Genomic DNA, 25,481 nt, shown 5'->3' on the forward strand with positions numbered 1-25,481 from the left:
CTCTTCCAGATCTTACGGTGCCGCTACCCTAACATCATATCTGGGGTGGAAGATGTGGTCCACCAGTTGCTCACTGCCGACTGCCCTCGCGTGGAACACTTCATCTACTACCATTTCTACCGGGTGGACGACAACTGGTGTCTCGACCAGCTGAAGACCTACCGGTCCATCCTGGGAAGGAAGGCAGAGTTTCCGTGGAAAGTCGGGAGTGACTTAACGTCGGCGAGGAAGAAGCACATGGCTCTGTTCCTAGCCAAGAAACACCTGAAGAACGTGGACATCACACATGGGAGAACGTTGCCCCCGGAAGACTTTGAGCTGCCTTGGAAGCTCTAGCCAGGCTGGCAGGTGGTGGGGTTTGATAGCAGAGTAAGAGAGAGAAATAAAAGCTAAGATACATCATTATCTATTGGTTGGCCTGAGACGTTTGTCTAAGGATGAAGGCCGTATGACTCAAAGGTGGTTAGGAAGCATTAGCTTCGTAGTACTTTTTCAGCCCTCTCAAAGTGGTTTACAGAATCAGCGATTTGCCCAAAATAATCTGGGTCCTCATTTGACCCACTTTGGAAGGATGGAAGGCTGAATCAACCTTGAGTCGGTAATGGAAAGTGAAAAATCTGGAAATATTGGGGGGGTTTTGGAGAAAGAGAGAGAGGAAGAAAGTATTTGACTATAAAAAGGCAAGAAAGACTAGATATAAAACAATTGGAGTTTGGCAAGAGAAATGGAGATTTGAGGATAGATGATTGATCATTAAATATGAATTGATGTAAGGATGCAATTAGATAGAATTAGCATTGTTTTAAGAAATGATATATGAATTTATAAAATTGTATCAGAAGTATAGAATTATATGGATAATTTACATTTATATTTACATTTATAATAGTAAAAGACTGATGTGAGTTAATGATTGTGAAATTTTAAGTTTTCTTTTTTCTTTTTTAATACTATCCAAGTATGGAAATGTTGAAATATATGATTACAATATTATGATAAAATTACAACTAAAATAATGGATTGATTGAATACTGAAAATAATTAATTTGGAACTATTAATTTTTGGGGGATAATTATACATGATTTACTAACTAAATACTGTTTTTATTGTAATTTCATTATTTTGAAATGTATTGAAAAAAGGTTTGTATGGAGGGGAAAAAAATTGTACCAAACCTTGAGCCAGTGGTGAGATTTGAACTGCTGAACTACAGTTAGCAGTTAGCTGAGAAAGCCTGCAGTGCTGCACTCTAACCACTGGGCCATTCCAGCTGAGAAAACCAACTTTCTGTTTCTCAAAGAGCTGAGGAATGGAACTGGCTAGGTCCACCCAGGAGACTTAACCATGGCAGGTAAAGATCTACTGACACCATGGTGCATCAAACCTGGTTAACTATAAGCTTGGTTCAGAGGTGGGTTCCTCCAAGTTTGGAATGGTTTGGCCAAAAAGGGAGTGACCTGCTGGTGATGTCATGATGATGTCATGGAACTGGCTTGGTCGGTGTCGGTCCATGGTCGCCACCATCGGTGTTGTTGTTGTTATTATTATTATTATTATTATTACATTTATTTATTTACAGTGTTCCCTTGATTTTCGCGGCGGATGCGTTCCAAGACCGCCTGCGAAAATCCAATTTCCCAGAAGTAGAGATGCAGAAGAGGGGCGGCATACAAATCCAATAAATAATAATAATAATAATAATAATAATAATAATAATAATAATAATGCCCTATTTTTGGCTATGAATAGTATCACAAGCCATCCCTTAACACTTAAAACCCCTAAATTACTATTTATTTTATTTATTTTATTTTATTTATTTTATTTATTTTATTTATTTTATTTATTTTATTTATTTTATTTATTTTATTTATTTTATTTATTTTATTTATTTTATTTATTTTATTTATTTTATTTATTTTATTATTTATTTTATTTATTTTATTATTTATTTTATTTATTTTATTTATTTTATTTATTTTATTTATTTCATTTATTTCATTTATTTCATTTATTTCATTTATTTTATTTTATTTTATTTATTTGTTTGTTTGTTTGATTTTTATGCCGCCCTTCTCTTTAGACTCAGGGCGGGTTACAACATGTTAGCAATAGCATTTTTTAACAGCCAGCCTATTGCCCCCACAATCAGGGTCCTCATTTTACCCACCTCAGAAGGATGGAAGGCTGAGTCAACCTTGAGCCGGTGATGAGATTTGAACCGCTGACCTTCAGATCTTCAGTCAGCTTCAGTGGCCTGCAGTACAGCATTCTACCTGCTGCGCCACCCCGGCTCATATTTCCCATTCCCTTAGCAACCATTTAGATTATTATTCACCATGTTTATTTATTAAAGTTTATAAATATATTTATTATAAATCTATAAATATATTTATATAAATAAATAAATAAATATATTTATTAAAGGCGGACGAAAGTTTGGCGATGACATATGACATCATCGGGCAGGAAAAACCATGGTAGAAACATAGAAGACTGACGGCAGAAAAAGACCTCATGGTCCATCTAGTCTGCCCTTATACTATTTTCTGTATTTTATCTTAGGATGGATATACAGTATATTTATCCCAGGCATGTTTAAATTCAGTTACTGTGGATTTACAAACCACGTCTGCTAGACGTTTGTTCCAACAATCTACTACTCTTTCAGTAAAATAATATTTTCTCATGTTGGTATAGGGAAAAAAACGCGAAGTATTTTTTAATTAATATTTTTGAAAAACCATGGTATAGAGTTTCCGCGAAGTTCGGACCTGCAAAAATCGAGGGAACGCTGTATTGCAATTTTTTTTAAAAAAAATTTTTTTAAAAAATCTTCTGAGCATGTGCAGAAGCTGAGTTTCCGTGCAAGCGGTCGCCATTTTGTTTTTGGTAAAAAACTTTTTTGGCACTGTGCATGTGTGCGCAAAAATCACATGTGGACCCACCAGGCGAGACCGGGTGGCATGGCGAGGAAGCGAACCGGCAGTGAGGTAAGTTAGAACCGACCCCTGGCTTGGTAGGTTGCAATGATGGTGGGTTTTGCTTTATGGTTCATTAAAGGGTTGAAATCAAGCTGGTGCTGACAGGTTCTGGAGAACCAGTAGTGGAAATTTGGAGTAGTTTGGAGCACCAGCAAATGCCTCTTCTGGTTGGCCCCAGAGTGGGGAGGGAATGGAGATTTTGCAGTAACCTTAAAGCCCTAAGTGGCATCGGACCAGAATACCTCCGGGACTGCCTTGTGCCGTACGAATCCCAGTGACCGATTAGGTCCCACAGAGTTGGCCTTCTCTGGGTCCTGTCGACTAAACAATGCTGTCTGGCGGGACCCACGGGAAGAGCCTTCTCTGTGGCAGCCCCGGCCCCCTGGAATCAAAAAGGCTTCAAGAGTTGCTAACCTAATCCTACAGAGCTTCTGCTCCAGTAATCTCACACTACTAACCAGAGAATGCAAAACTTTTGCAAGACCAATCCTTGAATACAGTTCCTCTGTCTGGAACCCACACCACCTTTCGGACATAAACACTCTAGAAAATGTCCAGAGATATTCTACTAGAAGAGCCCTCCACTCCTCCGCTCACAACAGAATACTCTACACAACTAGACTTACAATCCTAGGTTTAGAATGCTTAGAACTACCTCACCTTAACCACGACCTAAGCATAGCCCATAAAATCATTTGCTGCAACGTCCTTCCTATCAACGACTACTTCAGCTTCAACCACAGCAACACATGAGTAGACAACAGATACAAACTTAAAGTAAAACACTCCAAAACTTAACTGCAGCAAATACGACTTTAGTAACTGAAAAGTTGATGCCTGGAACTCACTATCGGACTCCATAGTATCATCACCTAACCCCCCAAACTTTATCCTTAGACTCTCCACTGTTGACCTGTTGACACTGTTGACCTCTCCCGATTCCTAAGAGGTCAGTAAGGGGCATGCATAAGCGCACCGGCATGCCTTCCGCCCCCTGTCCTAATGTTTCTCTTTTACTAGTATCATGTATATAAATATTATTATATCTTTGTAAACCATCAATATGTACTCGACAAAACAAACAAAATAAATAATCTTTGTTGCTCTTCTCTGCACTCTTTCTAGAGTCTCAACATCCTTTTTTACATTGGACCAGAGTACCTCCGGAACCGCCTGCTACTGCACGAATCCTAGCAGCCGATAAGGTCCCACAGAGTTGGCCTTCTCCGGGTCCCGTCGACTAAACAATGTCGTCTGGCGGGCCCCAGGGGAAGAGCCTTCTCTGTGGCGGCCCCAGCCCTCTGGAATCAACTCCCCCCCGAGATTAGAACTGTTCCCACCCTCCTTGTCTTCCGTAAACTACTTAAGACCCACCTATACCACCAGGCATGGGGGATTTGAGACATCTTTCCCCCAGGCTTATTATAATTTATGTTTGGTATGTATGTGCTGTTCGGTTTTTAATTATGATAGGGTTTTTAGTTTTTTAATATTAGATTTGTGCCATTATAATATTGTTTTTATCATTGTTGTGAGCCGCCCCGAGTCTTCAGAGAGGGGCGGCATACAAATCTAATAAATTATTATTATTATATTATTAGTACATTGCGGCAGCCAAAGCTGATTGTCGTATTCCAAGTGTGGCCTTCCCAAGTCCTTATAAAGTGATATTAACACTTCACGTGATCTTGATTCTATCCCTCTGTTGATGCAGCCTAGAACTGTGTTGGCTTTTTTGGCAGCTGCTGCACATGGCTGGCTCGTATTTAAATGGTTGTCCACTAGGACTCCAAGGTTCCTCTCACAGTTACTACAACGGAAACAGGTACGACCTCTTCTATAACTGGAGGACATTCTCCTCCACTATCCTCCACCGTGGTCCTCTGGACTTCCTGTCCATAAGGTGGCCTTTGCCTGATTGGAGAGCTGCTTGAGCTCACAGAGGGGGCTGATGTCACCCATTATTACGCTGTTCTCGTGGGAGGGATGTGAACCACCTTGGGACCTGCATGGACATGGGTTCATCATGGCCACAGAGATGTCCTTCTAACGCCAGCACTGTGCAGCTATGAAGGAAGTGGTCCAGCCACGAAGGTTCTACTTCTGAGACATCAGAAATATCCAGGTGGGGGTCCTTGCCGTGCTCCCTCCGCTGTTTTGTTTTTTGTTTTAAATTTACTTTATGCACCTCCTAGAGAATAAGCCTCGCCTCCCTATGTGCGTCTTCTGTTTTCCCAAAGCTCTCGGCCGGGTTTTTAAAGCCTATTTTACAGCCAGCTATCACTTTGATTTCGCGAACTGGCCGGTGGAATTCCGATGGGACGAAGCAGGAGGCAGCAGCCTTCCGGCAACTCAAGGCAACCATGGCAAGTCCCGTAAGCACTCCTCCTCTACCATCAAGGTGGTGCCAGGAGCGTGCCCCCCAGAACTGGCGTTTGAGGCGGATCCTTGTGGGCACCGGAGTAGCCCATGGAGCCTGCTCAGCAGCCTGAAACAGTTCCCCAGCCGAGTCGCCAGCTACGTCATGGCTCACTCCTTGGGCCGCTGGCTGTTGTACCCGGGATCGGTCTTCCTTTTGAACCAAGCCCTGCTCCCGATCTTGGCTAAAGGTCAGACTCGCCTCTTGCAAGAGTACAACGGGAAGCGAGCGAAGCTGGTAGCCCGGGATGGGAATAAGATCGATACCATGTTTGTGGACCGAAGAACCAGGGTGAACGTCCCCGGAAAAGAACGAGGGAACCGCCTTGTGATCTGCTGCGAGGGGAACGTCAGTTTCTATCAATGGGGCTGCCTATTCACCCCCTTGAAGACAGGCTACTCGGTGTTGGGGTGGAACCACCCTGGCTTCGCCGGAAGCACTGGGCAACCCTACCCGAAGAACGATGCCAACGCCGTAGACGTGGTGATGAAGTACGCCGTGCTCCGCTTGGGCTTCCGGGTGGAGGACATTGTCATGTACGGGTGGTCCTTAGGGGGTTATTCGGCCACCTGCGCCGCCATGTCCTACCCGAAGCTGGGCGCCTTGATACTGGATGCCACCTTCGACGACCTGCTCCCGTTGGCTCTCAACGTCATGCCCAAGAGTTGGAATAAGCTGGTGGTTCGGACGGTGAAGGAGCACTTCAACCTCAATGTAGGGGAACAGCTGTGCAAGTACTGCGGCCCTGTCTTGCTCATCCGTAGGACGAAGGATGAAGTCATCAGCACCTGCCCAGTGGGTCTGGAGGACCAGATCGCCAATCTCCGATGCAACAGGGCCAACCAGCTCCTGATCCAGTTGCTGCGGCACCGATATCCGTACGTCATGTCCCAGGAAGGGCTGGACGCCGTCCAGGACTGGCTCAGGGCCTTCAACCCCAAGCAGGAAGAGGCCCTTTACCAACGCTACCAAGTGAGCAACGATTGGTGCCTGAAGGAACTTCAGAGCTACAAGTCCAGCCTGGGGTTGAGAGACCACTTCCCTTGGCAGGTCGGGAAGTACAGCCAGCGCCGAGAAAAGCAACAGTTGGCCGTTTTCTTAGCCGGGAAGCACCTGAAGAACGTGGAGGCCACGCACTGGTCTCTCCTGAAGCCCGACGACTTCCAAATGCCGTGGCGATTGTAGCAGGAAGAGGGGGAGAAGGACGCAGAAGGGGGGGGGAGGAAGACACAGACAGACAAAGAGAAGGTCTTTCTTGGAGGATCTGATCGTGTGTCTCTCTTGTTTTTGTGTGACGTGCCCTTTTTTACCCAACTAGGGGCCCATCAGTTCCGCAGGATTGATTGGCATCATCTATGGCAGGGCGAAAGCTATGGGCCAGCATATCTTATGGGGCAGCTGTAGGGGGGGTTCCCTCTTACCTGCCTATCGGTGCACGCGCGCTTGCATCCCCTCAGTTGATTTTGCTTCTGCGCAAGCGTAGAGGGATGGTTTTCCTTCTGCGCATGCTCAGAGAGCAATAAATCACCGAAAACTGTAGGTGTGCATGCAACCCGTTGCATTATTTTGCTTCTGCGCATATGCAGAGGGACGATTTTCCTTTTGTGCATGCTTAGAGAGCAAACCAGCCCCCCCAAATTAAAAAAAAGATGGTGCCACACACAGACTGGCAAAGAACAGATTGGAGCCATCGCATGCAAATTGCGCAATCAGCGGATCACTGCCGCACTGGAACGCACTGGTAGCAACCCACATCTGGCAGAAGGTCCATTGCCAAGAATTAGGGTGGTTGGTAAACCAATAATCTGGATTAAACAAGGGCAAGGTAGGTGGGGAATCCCAACAGTCACCCCCCAAGCAGGATCCTGAAGATACCCGAGGCACATCCAGGTGCTCCTGAATTTACAACCGGTCATAAAATGGGGGCAAAGCTCAACAGCTGTCACTTTTTGCCATGGAAATTGTGGGCTCAATTGTGATCATAGATCACATAGATGGTGAATCTATGGCAAACGTGCCACTGGTGGCATGCAGAGCCACATTGGAGGGCATGAGAGTCTGCCCTGTGTCCTGGTGCTTTCGGCTCGTAGATTTTCAAGGGTATATGTATGTAGATTATTGTGAGTTCGGGGTTTTCCCCCCGTGTAATATTTTGAGTGTCTTTGCGATATTTCGGTGAAATCACATTTACCGAAACATCGCAAAGACACTCAAAATATTGAGTTTGTTTGTAACCATACTCAAAGCAGCATGAAGCCAAAAACTTCAGCCTGATGATAGCGAATATTACAAAATATTACAAAATCAAAATATTACACGGGGTAAAACCCGAACTCAGAACAATCTACATACACCCACAGGGAGAGAGAGAGAGAGAGAGGAAAAGAGCAGCAGCACGGTGGGAAAGCCAGCAGTTCAGGTTCGAGACCCGAGCTCTATTATAGACGGGATGAGCTTCCATCCTTAGCTCAGCTCCTGACAACCCAGCCCAGTGATGGCGGAACTTTTTTGGTTTGTGTGCCAAAAGGGGTGTGTGTGTGGTTATGCTAGCATGCGTGCATGTGCCTACATCCAGTAATGGGCAGCCAAAATTTTTACTGCCACACTGTGGATGTAGCTTATTTTGTGGGTGTGGCTTGATGGTCATGTGACCGGGTAGGAGTGGCTTGCCGGCCATGTGACCAGGTGGGAGTGGCTGGAACAATCATCATCATTCAATTGAACTGTTACGTCCTCGACTGACAATCTCACAAGTGTCGCTCTCTGAGGTGACAATTTGCTTCGCGTTTCCCGCGCTCTCCTTCCTGGGTCGCCCCCAGTGATGGGCTATCAAAACCTTTACTACCACACTGTGGGCGTGGCCTATGCATTGGGTGCTCTGGGGTGGAGCTCCATTTTCGCTACCCCACTGCGTTCTCCCCCGTCCAGGCAGTAGCCCACCCCTGATTATCTACTATACAAAGTGTATGCGCACGCATGCACACACACACACACACACACACACCTCTTCTAAAATTGTACACATTCAACCTCATTTACTGTGATAGGAAAAACATACTCAGAGCCCAGAAGGGAAAAAAAAGAACCCCCCCCAAAAATTTTTTGCTACCGGTACTGCGTACCTGACCGTACCCATAGGAGCCCATCACTGGTTGCCCTCCGCCTCTGGCTGGGTAGTTAGGTGAAGTGGTGCCGAACAGCTGTTGAGAAAAGAGGGGGGAGGAAATGGGCCCCCTGCAACTCCTCCCGGTGCTGGTCTCGCTGCCGCTTTCCGAGGAGGAGGAAGAGGATGGGAGAGGGGGATGGTCAGCTAGAGCGGTGCACACAGCTTCATTTTCGCCCGTGGAACTGCATTCCACCCAGTCCTGCCTGCGTCCATCTCGGGCTTTTCTGGGCTGCCAGAGGAGCCTTTTGGTGGCGCTTAAGGAGGCTTTGGCAGCCCAGAGCGAACGGAGCGTTTTCCTTTCTCTGGGCGCTTGGAGAGGGAATAGACCTGTGGCGACTCCCTCGTGCTGCCTCCCATACACCCAGCGTGAGGCTGCCTCCTGGAGCGTCTGTGGGCGGAAAGGCAAAAGGGGGCGCTTCGCCCCGGCGGAATCAACTCAGATTCAGCCAAACCAAGGAGTCACCACAGTGAAGGAAAGGCGCCGGCGAGCGAGAGGAGAGGGGAGCCCTTCAGCATGGGAAGGAAGAGGAAGCAGGTAGCAGCAGCCACCGCCTTTCAGTTGAAGGAGCAGGAGGTTCCCCCCTCTCGCCCACCTGGGTTTCTCTCTGTGGCGCAGTATATGGGAGGCAGCCTTGTGCTGGGTATATGGGAGGCACATGCTCCTCCTCACCGCCTCCGAGTCCCTCTTTTTTTTTTTTAGCCTTAAAGTTGATTTTTTTTTATTCCCCTCACCCCACCTTCTTCTTTTGGCAGCGACTGTCCTCCTCCTCTTCTTCCTCCTCTTCCTCCCATCCAAACTCTGAGCTTATTTGCTTTTACATTGATTCCTATGGGAAAAATTGCTTCTACTTACAAACTTTTCTATTTAAGAACCTGGTCACGGAACCAATTAAGTTCTTAAGTAGAGGTACCACTTTTATTTATATAAGTATACGCTGCAAGCGGACTGGTTGGCTGGTAAACATCCTGATTAATTGGTGGGGTAACACCTTGAGTAATTGATGCAGTTGATGTATGCAGATTAGTTGATGTTTGCAGACAGGATGTCACTCCTCATCTGCATACATCAACTACATCAATTACTCACCAACTAATCAGGATGTTTCAATACAGCCAACAACCCGTTTGAAGCACCTGAGCCAACACTCCACACCCACCCAGCAGTATTTACCTATCGAGCAGTACTTGACAAAAAATCACAGTGTATGTATGTATGTATGTATGTATGTATGTATGTATGTATGTATATATGCATGCATGCATGCATGTATGTATATTTCATGGGGGAAAAGGGTCAATGCTAGCCAAAAAATAATCCATTTCCTCTCTGGAATATCACGAGTTCTTCCAGCATCCCAACCTCCAAACTGAAGCTAATAGAACTGCAGAAAAAACAATTGCTGCCAACCTGCCTTCCATTGAGGACTTGTATACTGCACAAGTCAAAAAGAGGGTGGTGAAAATATTTACTGACCCCGTGCATCCTGGACATAAATTGTTTCAACTCCTACCCTCAAAAGGTCACTACAGAGCACTGCACACCAAGAACAACTAGACACAAGAACAGTTTTTCCCCCCAAACGCCATCACTCTGCTAAACAAATAATTGTCAAACATTTTACTAAGTCTGCACTTCTATTTCTATTAGTTTTTTCTCATCATTCCTATCACCCATTTTCTCCCACTTAGGACTGTATGACTGGAACTTGTTGCTTGTATCCTAAGATTTTTATTAATATTGTTTCCTCATTGCTTATTTGACCCCTACCACAATCATTAAGTGTTGTACCACATGATTCTTGACAAATGTATCTTTTTCCTTTATGTACGCTGAGAGCATCTGCACCAAGACAAATTCCTTGTGTGTTCAATCACACTTGGCCAATAAAAAAATTCTATTCTATTCTAAGAATTCTATTCTATTCTATATTCTATTCTATAAGACCGGGTCAGGCCGAATCTATTTTATTTGGGATCTTAGGTCCACCATGCTTTATACTATTCTACTATGCGATTTTCTACTGTGGGAAAATGGGATTGTGTGGACTGTATGAGATTGTGGTATGCAGCCATAACAAATTTGTCTGCACCTGGATGGGAGGATATGGGTGGATTCCACCAACATGGCAAATGAAGATTTGACAACCTGATGGAGTTGTGGGTGTGGGGACAGGGGACTTGAACTTTCAACTGGGTGGTGAAACCTGGAGGACTTCAGATTTGAGTTACACCCAGATGTACTGATGTGGCTCTGTTATTAAATTGGAACTTTGAGGAATCCTTTGCCTTGGACTCTGATTTAGTTTTTGGATGCTATTTGGAACCCTGACAACGTGTGTATTTGAGGAAGAGTCTGCAAGGGGGTGTTAAAACTTTCTTTTTTAAAATTATTTTTTTATTTAAAACAAAATGCACATATAAAAGCACACATATCCAGGATGGTTTACATCCCAATTTTCATCAGAAGCACATACGGAGTGTATATATATTTACATTAATTGAGAACATGTTTGTGTATATTTACTGTAAATACTGTACATTTCATAAGAAAAAAAATTCAAAAGAGGAAAAAAGAAGACATGGAAAAATCTAGTTTCAATTAAAAAGATAAACATATCAATTATTGATTTTTAAAACATTACACTTTATTTCACTTGATTAACTATTTTTTTGTTTTAACCAATTGTAGAATTTATCCCAAACTCTATTATAATCCGTTTCTTCTTTCCCTTCTAATTTTTTGGTTAACATATCCATCTCGGCACATTCCAAAACCTTCAAGATGGCTATCACAACTGTACAATTAAGATCCTGTGTGGCTGGCTGGGGAATTCTGGGAATTGAAGTCCACTGGTCTTAAAGTTGCCAAAGTTGGAGACGCCCCTCGTGTAAAAATAAAATTTCTCTACCTGTCTTTTTGAAGGTTGCGGCAGGCAGTAAACAACCTTTTCTCAGACAAACACGAGCTGTTGCACACTGTTGCACGCCTGGGGAACTAGCAAATTCTCAGAGGAGACACTTCACGGGGGCAAACGTAACCCTCCTTCGGGATAATGGTATTTAATTCCTAGAGGAGAAGCAGGCTGGAGCTGACAGAGGGCAAAGATGTTGGTAACATGGAGGCTGATTGGAAATGTGGTTTAAAGATGAAGCAGAAACACATTACAGTATTTATTTGTTGGTTGGTTGGTTTATTTGTTTATTTGATTGATTGCTTGATTCTATTTCTATGCCGCCCAACTCTCTAGGGACTCAGGGTGGCTCACAGCAAAATAAATATGGATGAATATAAAAAACAGTACAATTTAAAATAATTGCAGGTATCCATACATTCATGGGCCAACCTTGGAAAAGCCAGGTCTTTATGGCTTTCCAGAAGGCCAATAAGGTGGGGGCAGTGTGGAACTCAGGAGGTAGCCGATTCCAGAGAGTTGGGGCAACCACAGAGAAGGCTCTGCCCTGCGGACCCACCAGCCCACAGAGGCAATACAACACTTGCTGACCTATTTTTGATTCCCTTCTAATCATGCCAAGCACGAAATTTACTTTTTTTTTACTGCTGCTGCGCACTGGGTTGAGATCTTCATTGAGCTGTCCACCAAAACCCCAAGATCCCTTTCTTGGGTTGTCTCAGAAATCTTGGTCCCCATCAGTTGGTAGGCATAATTGGGGTTCTTTGCCAAGATATGCATAACTTTGCACTTGTTTAGGTTAAAATGCATTTGCCACTTTGTTGCCCACTCACTCAATTTCGAGAGATCCTTCTGGAGCTCCCGACAATCAGTTTCACTTTTTACTACCTGGAACAATTTAGTGTCCATGGCAAACTTTGCTACCTCACTATTTATTTCCACATCCAGATTAATAATAATAATAAATAAACAAACAAACAAACAAACAAATAAATAAATAAATAAGATTTGTATGCCGCCCCTCTCCGAAGACTCGGAGCAGCTCACAACATCCATACAAAATACAAATCCAATGATTAAAAAAGCAAAACAGTTAAAAACCCTTGATTTAAAAACAATCAAACAACCCAAACAAACCATACATAAAATGGAGCGGCCGAGGGGAATCAATTTCCTCATGCCTGGCAGCAAAGGTGGGTTTTAGGAGTTTGCAAAAGGCAAGGATGAATAAATTAAAAAGTAAAGGTCCCCAAACTGAACCTTTGGGTACACCACTTCTCACTTCTGTCCATCCAGAGAATTGTCCATTTATTGCCCCCCTTGTGATTTGTGGACTTCAACTCCCAGAATCCCTGAGCCAGTCATGCTAGCTCGGGAATTCTGGGAGTTGAAGTCCACATATCATAGAAGTTGGCCTGCTTCCAAGTTGGCCTGCTACCCCTGACTTAAACCGCCTTCCTTGCTTGCCCACCGCTTCCCACTTCCCCAAGTGCCCGTCGGGAACCCGAAGTTCGAAACGGCGCTTCGCAAGTAACTCCTTTACCTCACGGGAGGAGGGTGGCGGTGAGGTGGCGACGCTTCTTGATGACGTCCCTCCAGGCCGGAAGGGAGCGTCGGCGGCGTGTGACGTCACGCCGTCAAAGCAAGAAAGCTCGCCTCGGTGGTTGTTTTCCCCTCCGCCGCCGCCGTAGCCGCGCAACGGTTTCCCCGGGCCTGGGCGAGATGGAGAGCGCCAGCCAGGGTAAAGGAGCCGCCGGGAGGAGCCACTGAGGGGCTGGGGAAGCCTTGTGGCCTCAGCCTCTCTCGGGGACGTGGGGGGGATTGGGGGGCAAGTGGGGGGGTGGGGCGCCTCTCGCTTACTGACTGTCCCTGCAAGCAGAAATCCAGCATCTTGGGCGGGGGGGGGGGCTCTGTGTTTGTTTACCGGCGGGATTAAGTGGTCCAGCATCTCTGAGGGGGAGGCCAGACACCCCCCCACACACACACACAAAAAGTGAAGAGCAGTTGGAATTGGGGTCAAGGGGGGGGGGGACTGGTGGTGGTGGGGTAATGAGACCCTGGCTGTGTGTTGGGGGAGGAAAGGGGCGGGGTGTCTTTATATTATTACTCTACGTTTCGTTTTTATTTCATTTCATTTTTTTTTATTTTTTAAATAAAGGGAAGGAAAAATTAATCAAAACAAAATAGAAAAACAATAACAGTACATACGAAATAGTAAAGAAAAGTACAATTTCCACAATGGTGATTAGTAAATACATAAGAAAAGTACTAAAAAAAGGTAGTTTAAAGCTTTTTCATTTCATTTTATTTTTTATCTTGGGAGGTTTTATTGCCTTGAGCAGGAGGTTGGGGTGTTGGGGTTGGACTAGATGACCTCCCAAGGTCCCTTCCAACTCTGTTGACTGTTAGTAGCATCTGTTGTACTTTTGATTGTTTTACTTCATTTTACTTTTCATCTTATTTTTTTAAAAACTTTTTAATTTGGTTTGTATTATTTTTATTGTGTTGTTTTAGTTTAGGTATGTTGTTTTACTTTGGTGGGTTCATTCTGGTGTTTTATCTGACTTTTTATTACTTTTTATTTTGTTTTTTTACTTTTTATTTACTTTTTATTATTTTATTTTATGATTTTACTGTTTTACTTTTTATTGTTTATTATTTTATTCTTAATTACTTTTTATTATTTTATTATTATTTTATTCTTAATTACTTTTTATTATTATTTTATTATTATTTTATTTTTATTCTTTTACTTTTATTCTTTTTTTCTTTTATTATTTTATTTTACTATTTATTTATTTGTACACACACACACTATATATATATATAATGTGGATTTACCAACCATGTCTGCTAGAAGTTTGTTCTAAGCATGTACTGTACTACTCTTTCAGTCAAATCATATTTTCTCACGTTACTTCTAATCTTTCCCCCAACTAACCTTGTTCTTGTCTTCACTTTCCTACTGAAAACCCTTTAACATATTTAAATGTTTCAATCATGTCCCCCCTTTCCCGTCTGTCCCCCCAAACTATACAGATTGAGTTCATGAAGTCTTTCCTGATAAGTTTTATGCCTAATTAATTAATCAATTAAATAATTAATTTGTATGCTGCCCAACTTCTGAAGGAGTCTGGGAGGCTTTTATAAATTTAATTTATGTTTATTATGTTTTAATTTTATTGCTGTGCTTTCTGTAGCCTTCGGGGACGGCTCTTCCTTCCCTGTAGTCCCTTCCTCTTGGGAGCGGGGATTGTGGGGAGTGAATCCCAGAACTGCACCCCCAGCTGTTGCAGAGGAGAAGCAGAGTAGGGGGTCCCCAGGGCTTGTTTGCCCATCCCACCCCCATTTTAAAGCCCGGCCATGGGGCCCTGGAGAAGCTTCAGGATGGAAGCCTAGACCTGGAGGAGGCCTTGGGATTAGGAGCAGCTGGTTGGGTGGGTTTGCCGAGGCCAGGATGTCCTTAGATGGGGGAGGGAGGGAAGGGTGAAGGGGAGTCTGAACTCAGGGTTTACTAAGGCCTGCCTGGAAGGAGGAGAAGCTAGGTCGTGGGAGGATGCAATCTTGGGAGAAAGGTCAGCTTTCGCAGCTTTAATCTCTTGGAGGGTCTGTTTCCCCCCAATTATTTGCTGAATTTGGTTTGATGGTTTAGAGCTGTCCTTTTGAACACCTGGCAAGTGGATGATGGGAGGACTTCAATTCCCAAAATTGCCCAACCAGCCATGCAAGCTGCAGAATTCTGGGAGTTGTAGTCCACACATCTTAATTTTAATTTAATTTATTAGACTTCTAAGACGCCCAACTCCTTGTGTACTCTGGGTAGCGTACAGTATTAACATATAGAATATAGAATTCTTCATTGGCCAAGGGTGATTGGACACACAAGGGATTTGTCTTGGTGCATACACTCTCAGTGTACATAAAAGAAAATATAAATTTGACAAGAATCATATGGTACAACACTTAATGATTGTCATAGGGGTCAAATAAGCAACGAAGAAACAATCTTAGGATAGGAGCAACAAGTTACAGTCATATAGTCCTAAGTGGGAGGAAATGGGTGATAGAAAAGATGAGAAAGAGCTAGTAGTAATAGTAGTGCAGACTTAGTTTGACAGTGTTGAGGGAATTATTTGTTTAGCAGAGTTAGGGTGTTCGGGAAAAATCTGTTGTGTCTAGACATAATAAAACAGTAGCAGTATAAAACAATTAGAAAATCACAAATAAAACAATCATTCAGTAAACATTCATTCTCCTTGGCCGGAGCTAGTTGGTCTTGCTTCGGAAGTACGAGTCTCCGGGGGTAGTTGCTTCCATAGAGCTGGAGCCACCACAGAGAAGGCCCTCCCATGTAGTCCCGCCAATCGGCATTGTTTGGCCAATGGGACCCGGAGAAAGTCGACTCTGTGGGTTCTAGTCGATCTCGGGCAGATACGTGGCAGAAGGTGGTCCCGTAAATAATCTGGTGCAATGCCACGTAGGCCTTTATTGGTGATAACCAACACCTTAAATTGCATCCAGAGACTAATTGGAAGCCAGTGCAGCTCGCGGAGTGTTGGAGATATGTGGGTATACCTAGGTACCCCCACGACAGGTCGTGCGGCTGTGTTCTGGACAGGGTTGTATTCTCCGAGCGCTTTTCAAGGGCAGCCCCATGTAGAGCGCATTGCAATAGTGAAGCCGCGAGGTGATAAGTGCATGCGTGACTGTGAGAAGGGCATCCCTATCCCTATGCTCTCTACATGGGGCTACCTTTGAAGAGTGTTCAGAAACTTCAGATCGTGCAGAATGCAGCTGTGAGAGCAATCATGGGCTTCCCCAGCTATGCCCATGTCACACCAACACTGCGCAGTCTGCATTGGTTGCCGATCGGTTTCCGGTCACAATTCAAAGTGTTGGTTATGACCTATAAAGCCCTTCATGGCATCAGACCAGAATATCTCCGGGACCGCCTTCTGCCGCACGAATCCCAGCGACCAGTTAGGTCCCACAGAGTGGGCCTTCTCCGGGTCCCGTCGACTAAACAATGCTGTCTGGCGGGCCCCAGGGGAAGAGCCTTCTCTGTGGCAGCCCCAGCCCTTTGGAATCAACTCCTCCCGGAGATTAGGACTGCCCCCACCCTCCTTGCCTTTTGCAAACTCCTCAAAACCTCCTCTGCCGTCAGGCATGGGGAAATTGATTGCCCCGGGCCGTTTCCCGTTTTACACAAGGTTTGTCTGAGATGTATGATTGTTTTTTATATTAAGGGTTTTAAATTGCTTTTTTATTGTTGGATTTGTACCGTGTTTTGTGTTGTGAGCCGCTCCGAGTTTCTGGAGAGGGTCAGCATACAAATCTAAATAATAATAATAACAACAACAACAACAACAACAATAATAATCCAGATAGGACTGCATTGGCTGCCTATTGGTTTCCGGATGTAATTCAAAGTGTTGGTTATGACCTATAAAGCTCTACATAGCATCGGGCCAGACTACATGCGTGACCACCTTCTGGCTCATGAATCCCAGCGACAGATTAGGTCCCACAGAGTTGGCCTGCTCCAGGTCCCGTCAACTAGACAACGTCATTTGGCGGGACCTAGGGGAAGAGCCTTCTCTGTGGGGCCCCCGGACCTCTGGAATCAGCTCCCCACAGAGATTCACACTGCCCCCACCCTCCTCGCCTTCCGTAAGAGTCTAAAGACTCACCTATGCCGCCAGGCCTGGGGCTATTAGATTCTAGCCCCCTGGCTGACGAAATGTCATGTATGTTGCTGTTGATTTTAATAATGGGGATTTTAGTTTAGATCAGTGGGTGCATATTAATTTGATTTAGATTTGTATCTGTTGCTCTTTTATATGTTGTGAGCCGCCCCAAGTCTTTGGATAAAATAAATATACTGGTGCACTAGGCAGACCTGTGCAAAGGTCCCTCTAGCCACAGCCGAGAGATGTTGTTCTAATCTCAGCTGTGGATCTAGGAGGACCCCCAAGTTTTGGACCCTCTCTGAAGGGGTTAATATTTTCATAGAAACAGAAGATTGACGGCAGAAAAAGACCTCATGGTCCATCTAGTCTTACCTTATAGTATTTCCTGTATTTTATCTTAGGATGGATATGTGTTTATCCCATAAGTGTTTAAATTCAGTTATTTTGGATTTACCCACCACATCTGCTGGAAGTTTGCCCCAAGCATCTACTACTCTTTCAGTCAAATCATATTTTCTCACATGGCTTCTGATCTTTCTCCCAACTAACCTCATATTGTGCCCCCTTGTTCTTGTGTTCACTTTCCTATTAAAAACACCTCCCTCCTGAAATGCGTAAAAACTTTTCCCCCTTAAAAAGTTGAGAAACACTATTTTAAGGCACAATCTAATTCTGTCGGGGCCGCTTGGTGAAAAAATAGTTTCTTCACATCCGGTGTAAAACAGATGAAATCATCCCAAAGTGGGTAAAAGGGTTTATTTAGTCGATCCCATTACCCAACCCCAACAGGAATGTTTACACTGCTTTAAATCAAAGCTTTACTTCTTTTTTTTTTAAGAAAAGGGCACAACTAAACTGCTGCTTTATCCTCTTTTAATTTGTCAGTGGATTCTGCAAGTGGATGTGACCCCTGGATCAGACCCCGGTCCTTTTGCCAATCCTATCTGGCTTGGCCAATATTTGACAGAATAGTGGGTTACATCTTGCACCCCAGTTCAACTGTGCAGTTAAACTTCCCCCATATATAGGGGGGGGGGATCTCTCCTGGTGTCCCCTGGATGGACTTCAAATCCCAGAATCCCTCAGCCAGCAGGGTTTACACAAGCAAGAACAATTAGGAGAAACAAATTCATTAAAGGTTGCGTGATTGGTTTCACAACTGCGGGAAGTCCCCCGTCCCCCCCCCCCCCCCGAGATTAGAACTGCCCCCACCCTCCCTGTCTTTCATAAACTACTCAAGACTCACTTATGCCGACATCCATGGGGGAGTTAGGATATTCCTTCCCCCTAGGCCATTACAAGTTATGCATGGTATGTTTGTGTGTACTATATGTCTGGTTTACAGTAAGGGTTTTTAGTTGTTTTATTAATTGGATTGTTACATGTTGCTTTTTATCATTGTTGTTAGCTGCCCCGAGTCTACGGAGAGGGGTGGCATACAAATCAAATGAATGAATGAATGAATGAATAAATAAATAAATAAATAAATTCAATTAATGACAAAGCAAAAAAAAAAGTTACAAAATGAGGTCTTGCTTTAAGAATCACCCTGCTTGAAGAAGCATTGCTTTAAGAATAGCCTTTCTTAGCAGCAGAAATTTTGGGCTCATTTTTGGTCATATGTTGAGGACTATCTGTGACCCCCTATGTGCCTATGGGAAACTGCTGACTTAAACCACAGAATGCGACATTGCCAGACAATAGGCCTTTGTTTCACACAAGTTTTGAGTTGCTTCCCAAGGCCGCTTGAGGTTGACACTGGTCTTCTGTTACAACTTCAGCTGTGCTTTCAGAGGGTGTGGGTGTCTCTGTGTTTTTGTGCATCTTGAATGTGCAGCTGTTCACTGCCCACCTCAGTGAAGCGTCTCTGTACTGTATTAGGGAGATAGTAACCATCGGAGACTCTAAAAGTTTAGAAAAATATTTTTCATTTGCTCTGATATCAGTTTAGACAAGTATTTGACAGAATAGTGACACCTCTGTCGTCAGGCTTGGGGGAACTGAGACATTCCCCCCTTGCCTATCTAGTTTTGTGCATGATATGACTGTGTGTATGTATTTTATATATTGGGGATGATATGACTGTGTGTATGTATTTTATATATTGGTGTTTTTTCTTCTTAGACTTTTTAATGTAAAACTCTTATTTTAGATTTTAATTATTAGATTTGTTACCATGTATTGTTTTTAGCACTGTTGTGAGCCACCCCGAGTCTACGGAGAGGGGCGGCATACAAAGCTAATAAATAATAATAATAATAAATAATAATAATAATTTCTCAACCTTGGCCACCTGTGTGGGTCAAGATATTGATAAAATTGAGTGTCCAAAGATGGGCGACAAAAATGGTGGAAGGTCTTAAGCATAAAACTTATCAGGAAAGACTTCATGAACTCAATCTGTAGAGTCTGGAGGACAGAAGGGGGGACAAGATCGAAACATTTAAATCTGTTAAAGGGTTAAATAAGGTTCAGGAGGGGAAGTGTTTTTAATAGGAAAGTGAACACAAGGGCCACAATCTGAAGTTAGTTGGGGGAAAGATCAGAAGCAATGTGAGACAATATGATTTGACTGAAAGAATAGTAGATGCTTGCAACAAACTTCCAGCAGACATGGTTGGTAAATCCACAGTCTGAATTTAAACATGCCTGGGATAAACATATATCCGCTCTAAGATAAAATACAGGAAATAGTATAAGGGCAGACTAGATGGACCATGAGGTCTTTTCTGCCATCAATCTTCTATGTTTCTGTGTTTCTTCAATTCCCCAGCCAGCCTTGACCATCATTATTATTTTGAATATTATTTTGATTATATTATTATTATTCCACCCTTCTCCGGAGACTCAGGTCATAAATATGAACCAGTCGCCAAGCATCTGAATTTTGATCATGTGATCTCTGTGGATGCTGCAACAGTCATAGGCTTGAAAAAACGGTCATAAGTTACATTTTTCAGCACCGTTGTAACCTTGAACAGTTGCTGAAGGAACCGTTGTAAATTGAGGACTACCTATTCCCTGTTGTACTTTCTTTCATGTCCGCGTCAGGCAGGTATAGCTTGGTGCTGCTTACTGTGTCTCCAAAAGAGGAAAAAAATTGTGAGGTGGGCGGCCAATAAATTTTAGAAATGCATAAATATATATTTGTGCCTCGGGGTTGAACTGCGTGGTCTTTGGTGGTGCCTGAATTGGTTGTTTCCTAGCAAAAAAGCTTCCTTGCTCAATTACCGTATTTTGGGGAGTATAAGACCCTCTGGAATATAAGACGTACCTTAATTTTTGGGGAGGAAAATAGAGAAAAGAATCTGCTTACTAGGTATTCATCTGTCTAGCCTCCTTAGCCAGCACATTATTTTATCCCCTGGTTGGGGCTTTTAAAAAACATTATTCGAAGAGTGACAATGAAAGAGCTTGCAAGCCAGTAAGAGCTGGTAACATCATTAGCACCTGGAAAGAAACATTTGGAGCTACTTAGAGCAATTAAAAAAAACTTGCAAAGTCTTAGGGTTTGGAAAACATTTTTCGTTGAGAGTAACAATTTAAGAGCTTGCAAGCCAGTAAGAGATGGGAATATTGTTAGTATTATTATTTTTTATTGTTATTATTTATTGGATTTGTATGCTGCCCCTCTCCGCAGACTCAGGGCGGCTAACAACAATGATAAAAAACAACATGTAACAATCCAATTTAATAAAACAACTAAAAACCCTTATTATAAAAACCAAACATACACACAAACATACCATATATAACTTGTAATGGCCTTGGGGAAGGAATATCCTAACTCCCCCATGCCTGGCGACAAAGATGGGTCTTGAGTAATTTGCGAAAGACAAGGAGGGTGGAGGCCGTTCTAATCTTTGGGGGGAGTTGATTCCAGAGGGCTGGGGCCACCACAGAGAAGGCTCTTCCCCTGGGGCCCGCCAAACGGCATTGTTTGGTCGATGGGACCCGGAGAAGGCCAACTCTGTGGGACCTTATCGGCCGCTGGGATTCGTGCGGTAGAAGGTGGTTCCGGATGTATTCTGGCCCAATGCCATGTAGGGCTTTAAAGGTCATTACCAACACTTTGAATTGTGACCGGAAAACGATCGGCAGCCAGTGCAGGCCGTGGAGTGTTGCAGAAACGTGGCCGAATCTAGGAAGCCCCACGATGGCTCTCGTGGCCGCATTCTGCACGATCTGAAGTTTCCGAACACTTTTCAAAGGTAGCCCCATGTAGAGAGCGTTGCAGTAGTAGTTGGGGCTGGAAAGAAACATTTGGAGCAAGTAAAGCAATCAAAACAATCCCTACAAAGACAGGATTTGGAAAAGATTCTTCGCAGAGAGTAACAATGAAAGAGCCTGCAAGGTAAGAGCTGGGAAGATCATTAGCAGCTGGTTGGGCTGGGAAAAATGCTACATTCAGAGTATAAGATGCACCCAAATTATCAGGGAGTTAAAAGGTTTGTCTTATACTTGGTACCCAACTCCTGCAGCAAACAATTCTCACAATTAAGGAACTGCAGTACTATTGATTTATCATTTATTTAGTTAATTCAATCTGTATGCTGCCCACTCCCTAAGGACTCTTACTAACTCAGATAAGCAATCAGAGAATAAACAGCCTAATCAAGGAACTACTAAGAACACTCCCACAAAACTGGGAAGGCAAACGGCTTGTATAGGATCGAGAGCAAAATCCCCACTCCCTTCCAGCACTGATGATGTTACCTAGTTTGGTAATGAAACGTCTGCAGGAAAATGAACTCGGGGAGCACCAGGGACCCCACTTACTACATCATCTTGACTGGTACACAACTTGGCAACGTGTGTTTGTCTTGAGCTGCTGTTAAAAAGTGCCTGCGGGTCCAGGCTGCGCTATAGGCCACAGAATCACAATCACATTCTAAGCCAGGGGTCTCCAACCTTGGCGACTTTAAGACTTGTGGACTTCAACTCCCAGAGTTCCTCAGCCAGCAAAGCTGGCTGAGGAATTCTGGGAGTTGAGGTCCACAAGTCTTAAAGTCGCCAAGGTTGGAGACTCTTGGTCTAAGCTGAGATGTCTCATCCCCCATGTTGACCACAGTTGGAAGGGACCTTGGAGGTCTTCTAGTCCAGCTCAAGCAGATGTTCCTTTATACCATTTCAGGCAAATGCTTGTCCAATCTCTTCTTAAACACCTGCAGTGTTGGAACACTCACAACTTCTGGAGGCAAATCAGTGTATTGATTAACTGCTTGCTCTCTCTCGGTTAGGAAATTCCTCCTTAGTTCAAGGTGGCTTCTCTCCTTGATGGGTTTCCATCGGTTGCTTCTTGTTCTACCCTCAGATATTGGAACACTGCTATCATGTCATCCCTATGAGCCGGGGTACCGCAATGGTTAAAGTGCAGCACTGCAGGCTACTTCAGCTAACTGCTAGCTGTAGTTCGGCAGTTCAAATCTCACCACCGGCTCCAGGTTGACTCAGCCTTCCATTTATTTTATTTATTTATTATTTAGATTTGTATGCCGCCCCTCTCCTCAGACTCGGGGCGGCTCACAACAAAATGAAACAATTCATAACAAATCTAAATTATAGTTTAAAATATTTAAAAACCCCATTTACTAAACAAACATACATACAAACATACCATTCATAAATTGCATATGCCCGGGGGAGATGTCTCAGTTCCCCCATGCCTGACGGCAGAGGTGGGTTTTAAGGAGCTTACGAAAGGCAAGGAGAGTTGGGGCAGTTCTAATCTCTGGGGGGAGTTGGTTCCAGAGGGCCGGGGCCGCCACAGAGAAGGCTCTTCCCCTGGGGCCCGCCAAACGACATTGTTTAGTTGACGGGACCCGGAGAAGGCCCACTCTGTGGGACCTAATCGGTCGCTGGGATCCGTGCGGCAGGAGACGGTCTCGGAGATATTCTGGTCCGATGCCATGAAGGGCTTTAAAGGTCATAACCAACACTTTGAATTGTGACCGGAAATTGATCGGCAACCAATGCAGACTGTGGAGTGTTGGTGAAACATGGGCATACCTAGGTAAGCCCATGACTGCTCTCTTCCATCCTTCCGAGGTGGGTCAAATGAGGACCCAGATTGTTGGGGGCAATAGGCTGATTCTGTAAACCGCTTAAAGAGGGCTGTAAAAGCACTAGGAAGCGATATATAAGTCTAAATGTTATAAATGCTAATTCCTTCTGTTAATTAAACTAGACCTACCTAGTTTCTGCAACCGTTCTTCATAATATATTTAGCCTCCAGTCCACTAATCAACTTTGTTGTTGTTGTTGTTGTTGTTGTTATTATTATTATTATTATTATTATTATTACTTATTAAATTTGTATGCCGCCCCTCTCCGCAGACTTGGGGCAGCTCACAGCAACAGAAAACAATATACAATACAAATCTAATATTACAAAGTTAAAAACCCATAGTTTAAAAAACATGCACACAGCATACCATACATAAACTATATAGGCCTGGGGAACATGTCTCAGTTCCTCCATGCCTGAGGGCAGGGGTGGGTTTTAAGAAGTTTACGAAAGGCAAGGAAGGTGGGGGCAATCCTAATCTCTGGGGGAGCTGGTTCCAGAGGGTCGGGGCCGCCACAGAGAAGGCTCTTCCCCTGGGTCCCGCCAGACGACATTGTTTAGCTGACGGGACCTGGAGAAGGCCAACTCTGTGGGACCTGACTGCTTGCTGGGATTTGTGCGGCGGAAGGCGGTCCCGGGGATATTCTGGTCCGATGCCATGAAGGGTTTTATAGGTCATAACCAACACTTTGAATTGTGACCGGAAACTGATCAGTTGCTCTTCTCTGCACTGTTTCCAGAGTCTCAATGTCTTGTTTTTATATTGGGGCCAAAACCAGATGCAGGATTCAGGGTGTCCAGCAAACCTGGAAAACACGGAAATCAGGGAATTATCAGGGAAATTGGCGGTTCGGGAATTATCAGGGAATTCGTGAAAAAAATGAAATAAATTGGGGGGAAACAAACTATTAAAATGTTTAAAAGTCAGGGGAAAATCATGTATTTATTTATTTATTATTTATAAATATTTGTCAAACAATTATAGGATGGTAATTTGTGTAAAAGCTGACTGTAGATCTGAAGGTCAGCGGTTCAAATCTCATCACCGGCTCAAGGTTGACTCAGCCTTCCATCCTTCCGTGGTGGGTAAAATGAGGACCCGGATTGTGGGGGCAATAGGCTGGCTCTGTTAAAAAGTGCTATTGCTAACATGTTCTAAGCCGCCCTGAGTCTAAGGAGAAGGGCGGCATAAAAATTGAATTAATAATCATAATCATAATAATCATAACATTACAAAAGTAATGATAAAAAGTAATGATAAAAGACAATAGGACAGTAGGACAGGGATGGTAGGCATAATGGTGCGCTTATGCACGCCCCTTACAGACCTCTTAGAAATGGGGAGAGTTCGATTGTAGATAATCTAAAGGTTAAATGTTTTGGGGTTGGGAGTAGAAACCACAGAGTCAAGTAGAGCGTTCCAGGCGTAAATTTCTCTGTTGCTGAAGTCGTATTTTTTGCAGTCTATTTTGGAGCGGTTGACATTTAGTTTAAATCTATTACGTGCTCGTATGTTGTTGCGGTTGAAGGTGAAAAAGTCGCTAACAGGTAGGACATTTTGGTATATGATTTTATGAACAACAGTTAAGTAAAAAAAATGTCATGTAAAAAATAAAATGGATCGCGCTGCCTGGCAGAGTCAAGCGAAAATGAGCATCACTGTGGCAACAACTTCTGATATTTCTCCATAGCTTAGCCGTTTAGTATAACCTCATCAACGACCGTGCCTTACCCCAGTGTTTCCCAACCTTGGCAACTTGAAGATATTTGGACTTCAACGCCCAGAATTCCCATTTGCTGGCTGGGGAATTCTGGGAATTGAAGTCCAAATATCTTCAAGTTGCCAAGGTGGGGAAACACTGGCCTAAGCAATGCAAGTTGGCGGGACCACAGTGGGAGGGCCTTCTCTGTGGCTGCCCCGGTTCTATGGAATCATAGATTCGCCATCATGACCCTACACCAGTGTTTCCCAACCTTGGGAACTTGAAGATATTTGGACTTCAACTGCATTACCTAGATCGCAAGTTATGGGGGAATGTCAGGGAATTTCAAAATGCTTTCGCTCCTGGACACCTTAGTATTGCAAATGGGGCCTTGACAGCAGGTCTCACATCTTTACTGTTGAAGTGGGTTTATGGTGCGTGTGTGTGACTTGTGGGTAGCTGCTTGCGAGTCTCGAACCACAGCTGCCCTGCCACTAACCCACTGGACGTGGTCTTTCACTTGACGTCTTCTCCCTCGT

At 44.0% G+C, this 25,481-nt stretch overlaps 3 protein-coding genes across 5 annotated transcripts in view; all 3 read left to right on the forward strand.

The window, feature by feature from the left end:
* Positions 1-336, forward strand: part of LOC139165571 (ABHD16B-like) — a 1,320-nt gene extending 984 nt beyond the window's left edge. The window contains exon 1 of the mRNA XM_070748766.1: positions 1-336. This exon is cut by the window's left edge and continues 984 nt beyond it. Coding sequence (XP_070604867.1) covers positions 1-336 — 336 coding nt within the window.
* Positions 337-5,167: 4,831 nt separating this feature from the next.
* On the forward strand, positions 5,168-6,589 carry LOC139165572 (ABHD16B-like). The gene has a single exon (XM_070748767.1). It carries the CDS (start codon positions 5,168-5,170, stop codon positions 6,587-6,589), a length of 1,422 nt encoding a protein of 473 aa, XP_070604868.1.
* A 6,499-nt stretch (positions 6,590-13,088) lies between these two features.
* Positions 13,089-25,481, forward strand: part of TPD52L2 (TPD52 like 2) — a 49,722-nt gene continuing 37,329 nt past the window's right edge. The window contains exon 1 of one of the 3 annotated variants that reach the window (XM_070744438.1): positions 13,089-13,223. In XM_070744438.1, coding sequence (XP_070600539.1) covers positions 13,205-13,223 — 19 coding nt within the window. In that variant the 5' untranslated portion in view covers positions 13,089-13,204. The remainder of the gene's footprint in view (positions 13,224-25,481) is intronic. The other 2 variants (XM_070744436.1, XM_070744437.1) reach the window with 2 other exon arrangements.

The sequence above is a fragment of the Erythrolamprus reginae genome, chromosome 3 (assembly GCF_031021105.1).
Source record: "Erythrolamprus reginae isolate rEryReg1 chromosome 3, rEryReg1.hap1, whole genome shotgun sequence".
Taxonomy (NCBI): domain Eukaryota; kingdom Metazoa; phylum Chordata; class Lepidosauria; order Squamata; family Dipsadidae; genus Erythrolamprus; species Erythrolamprus reginae.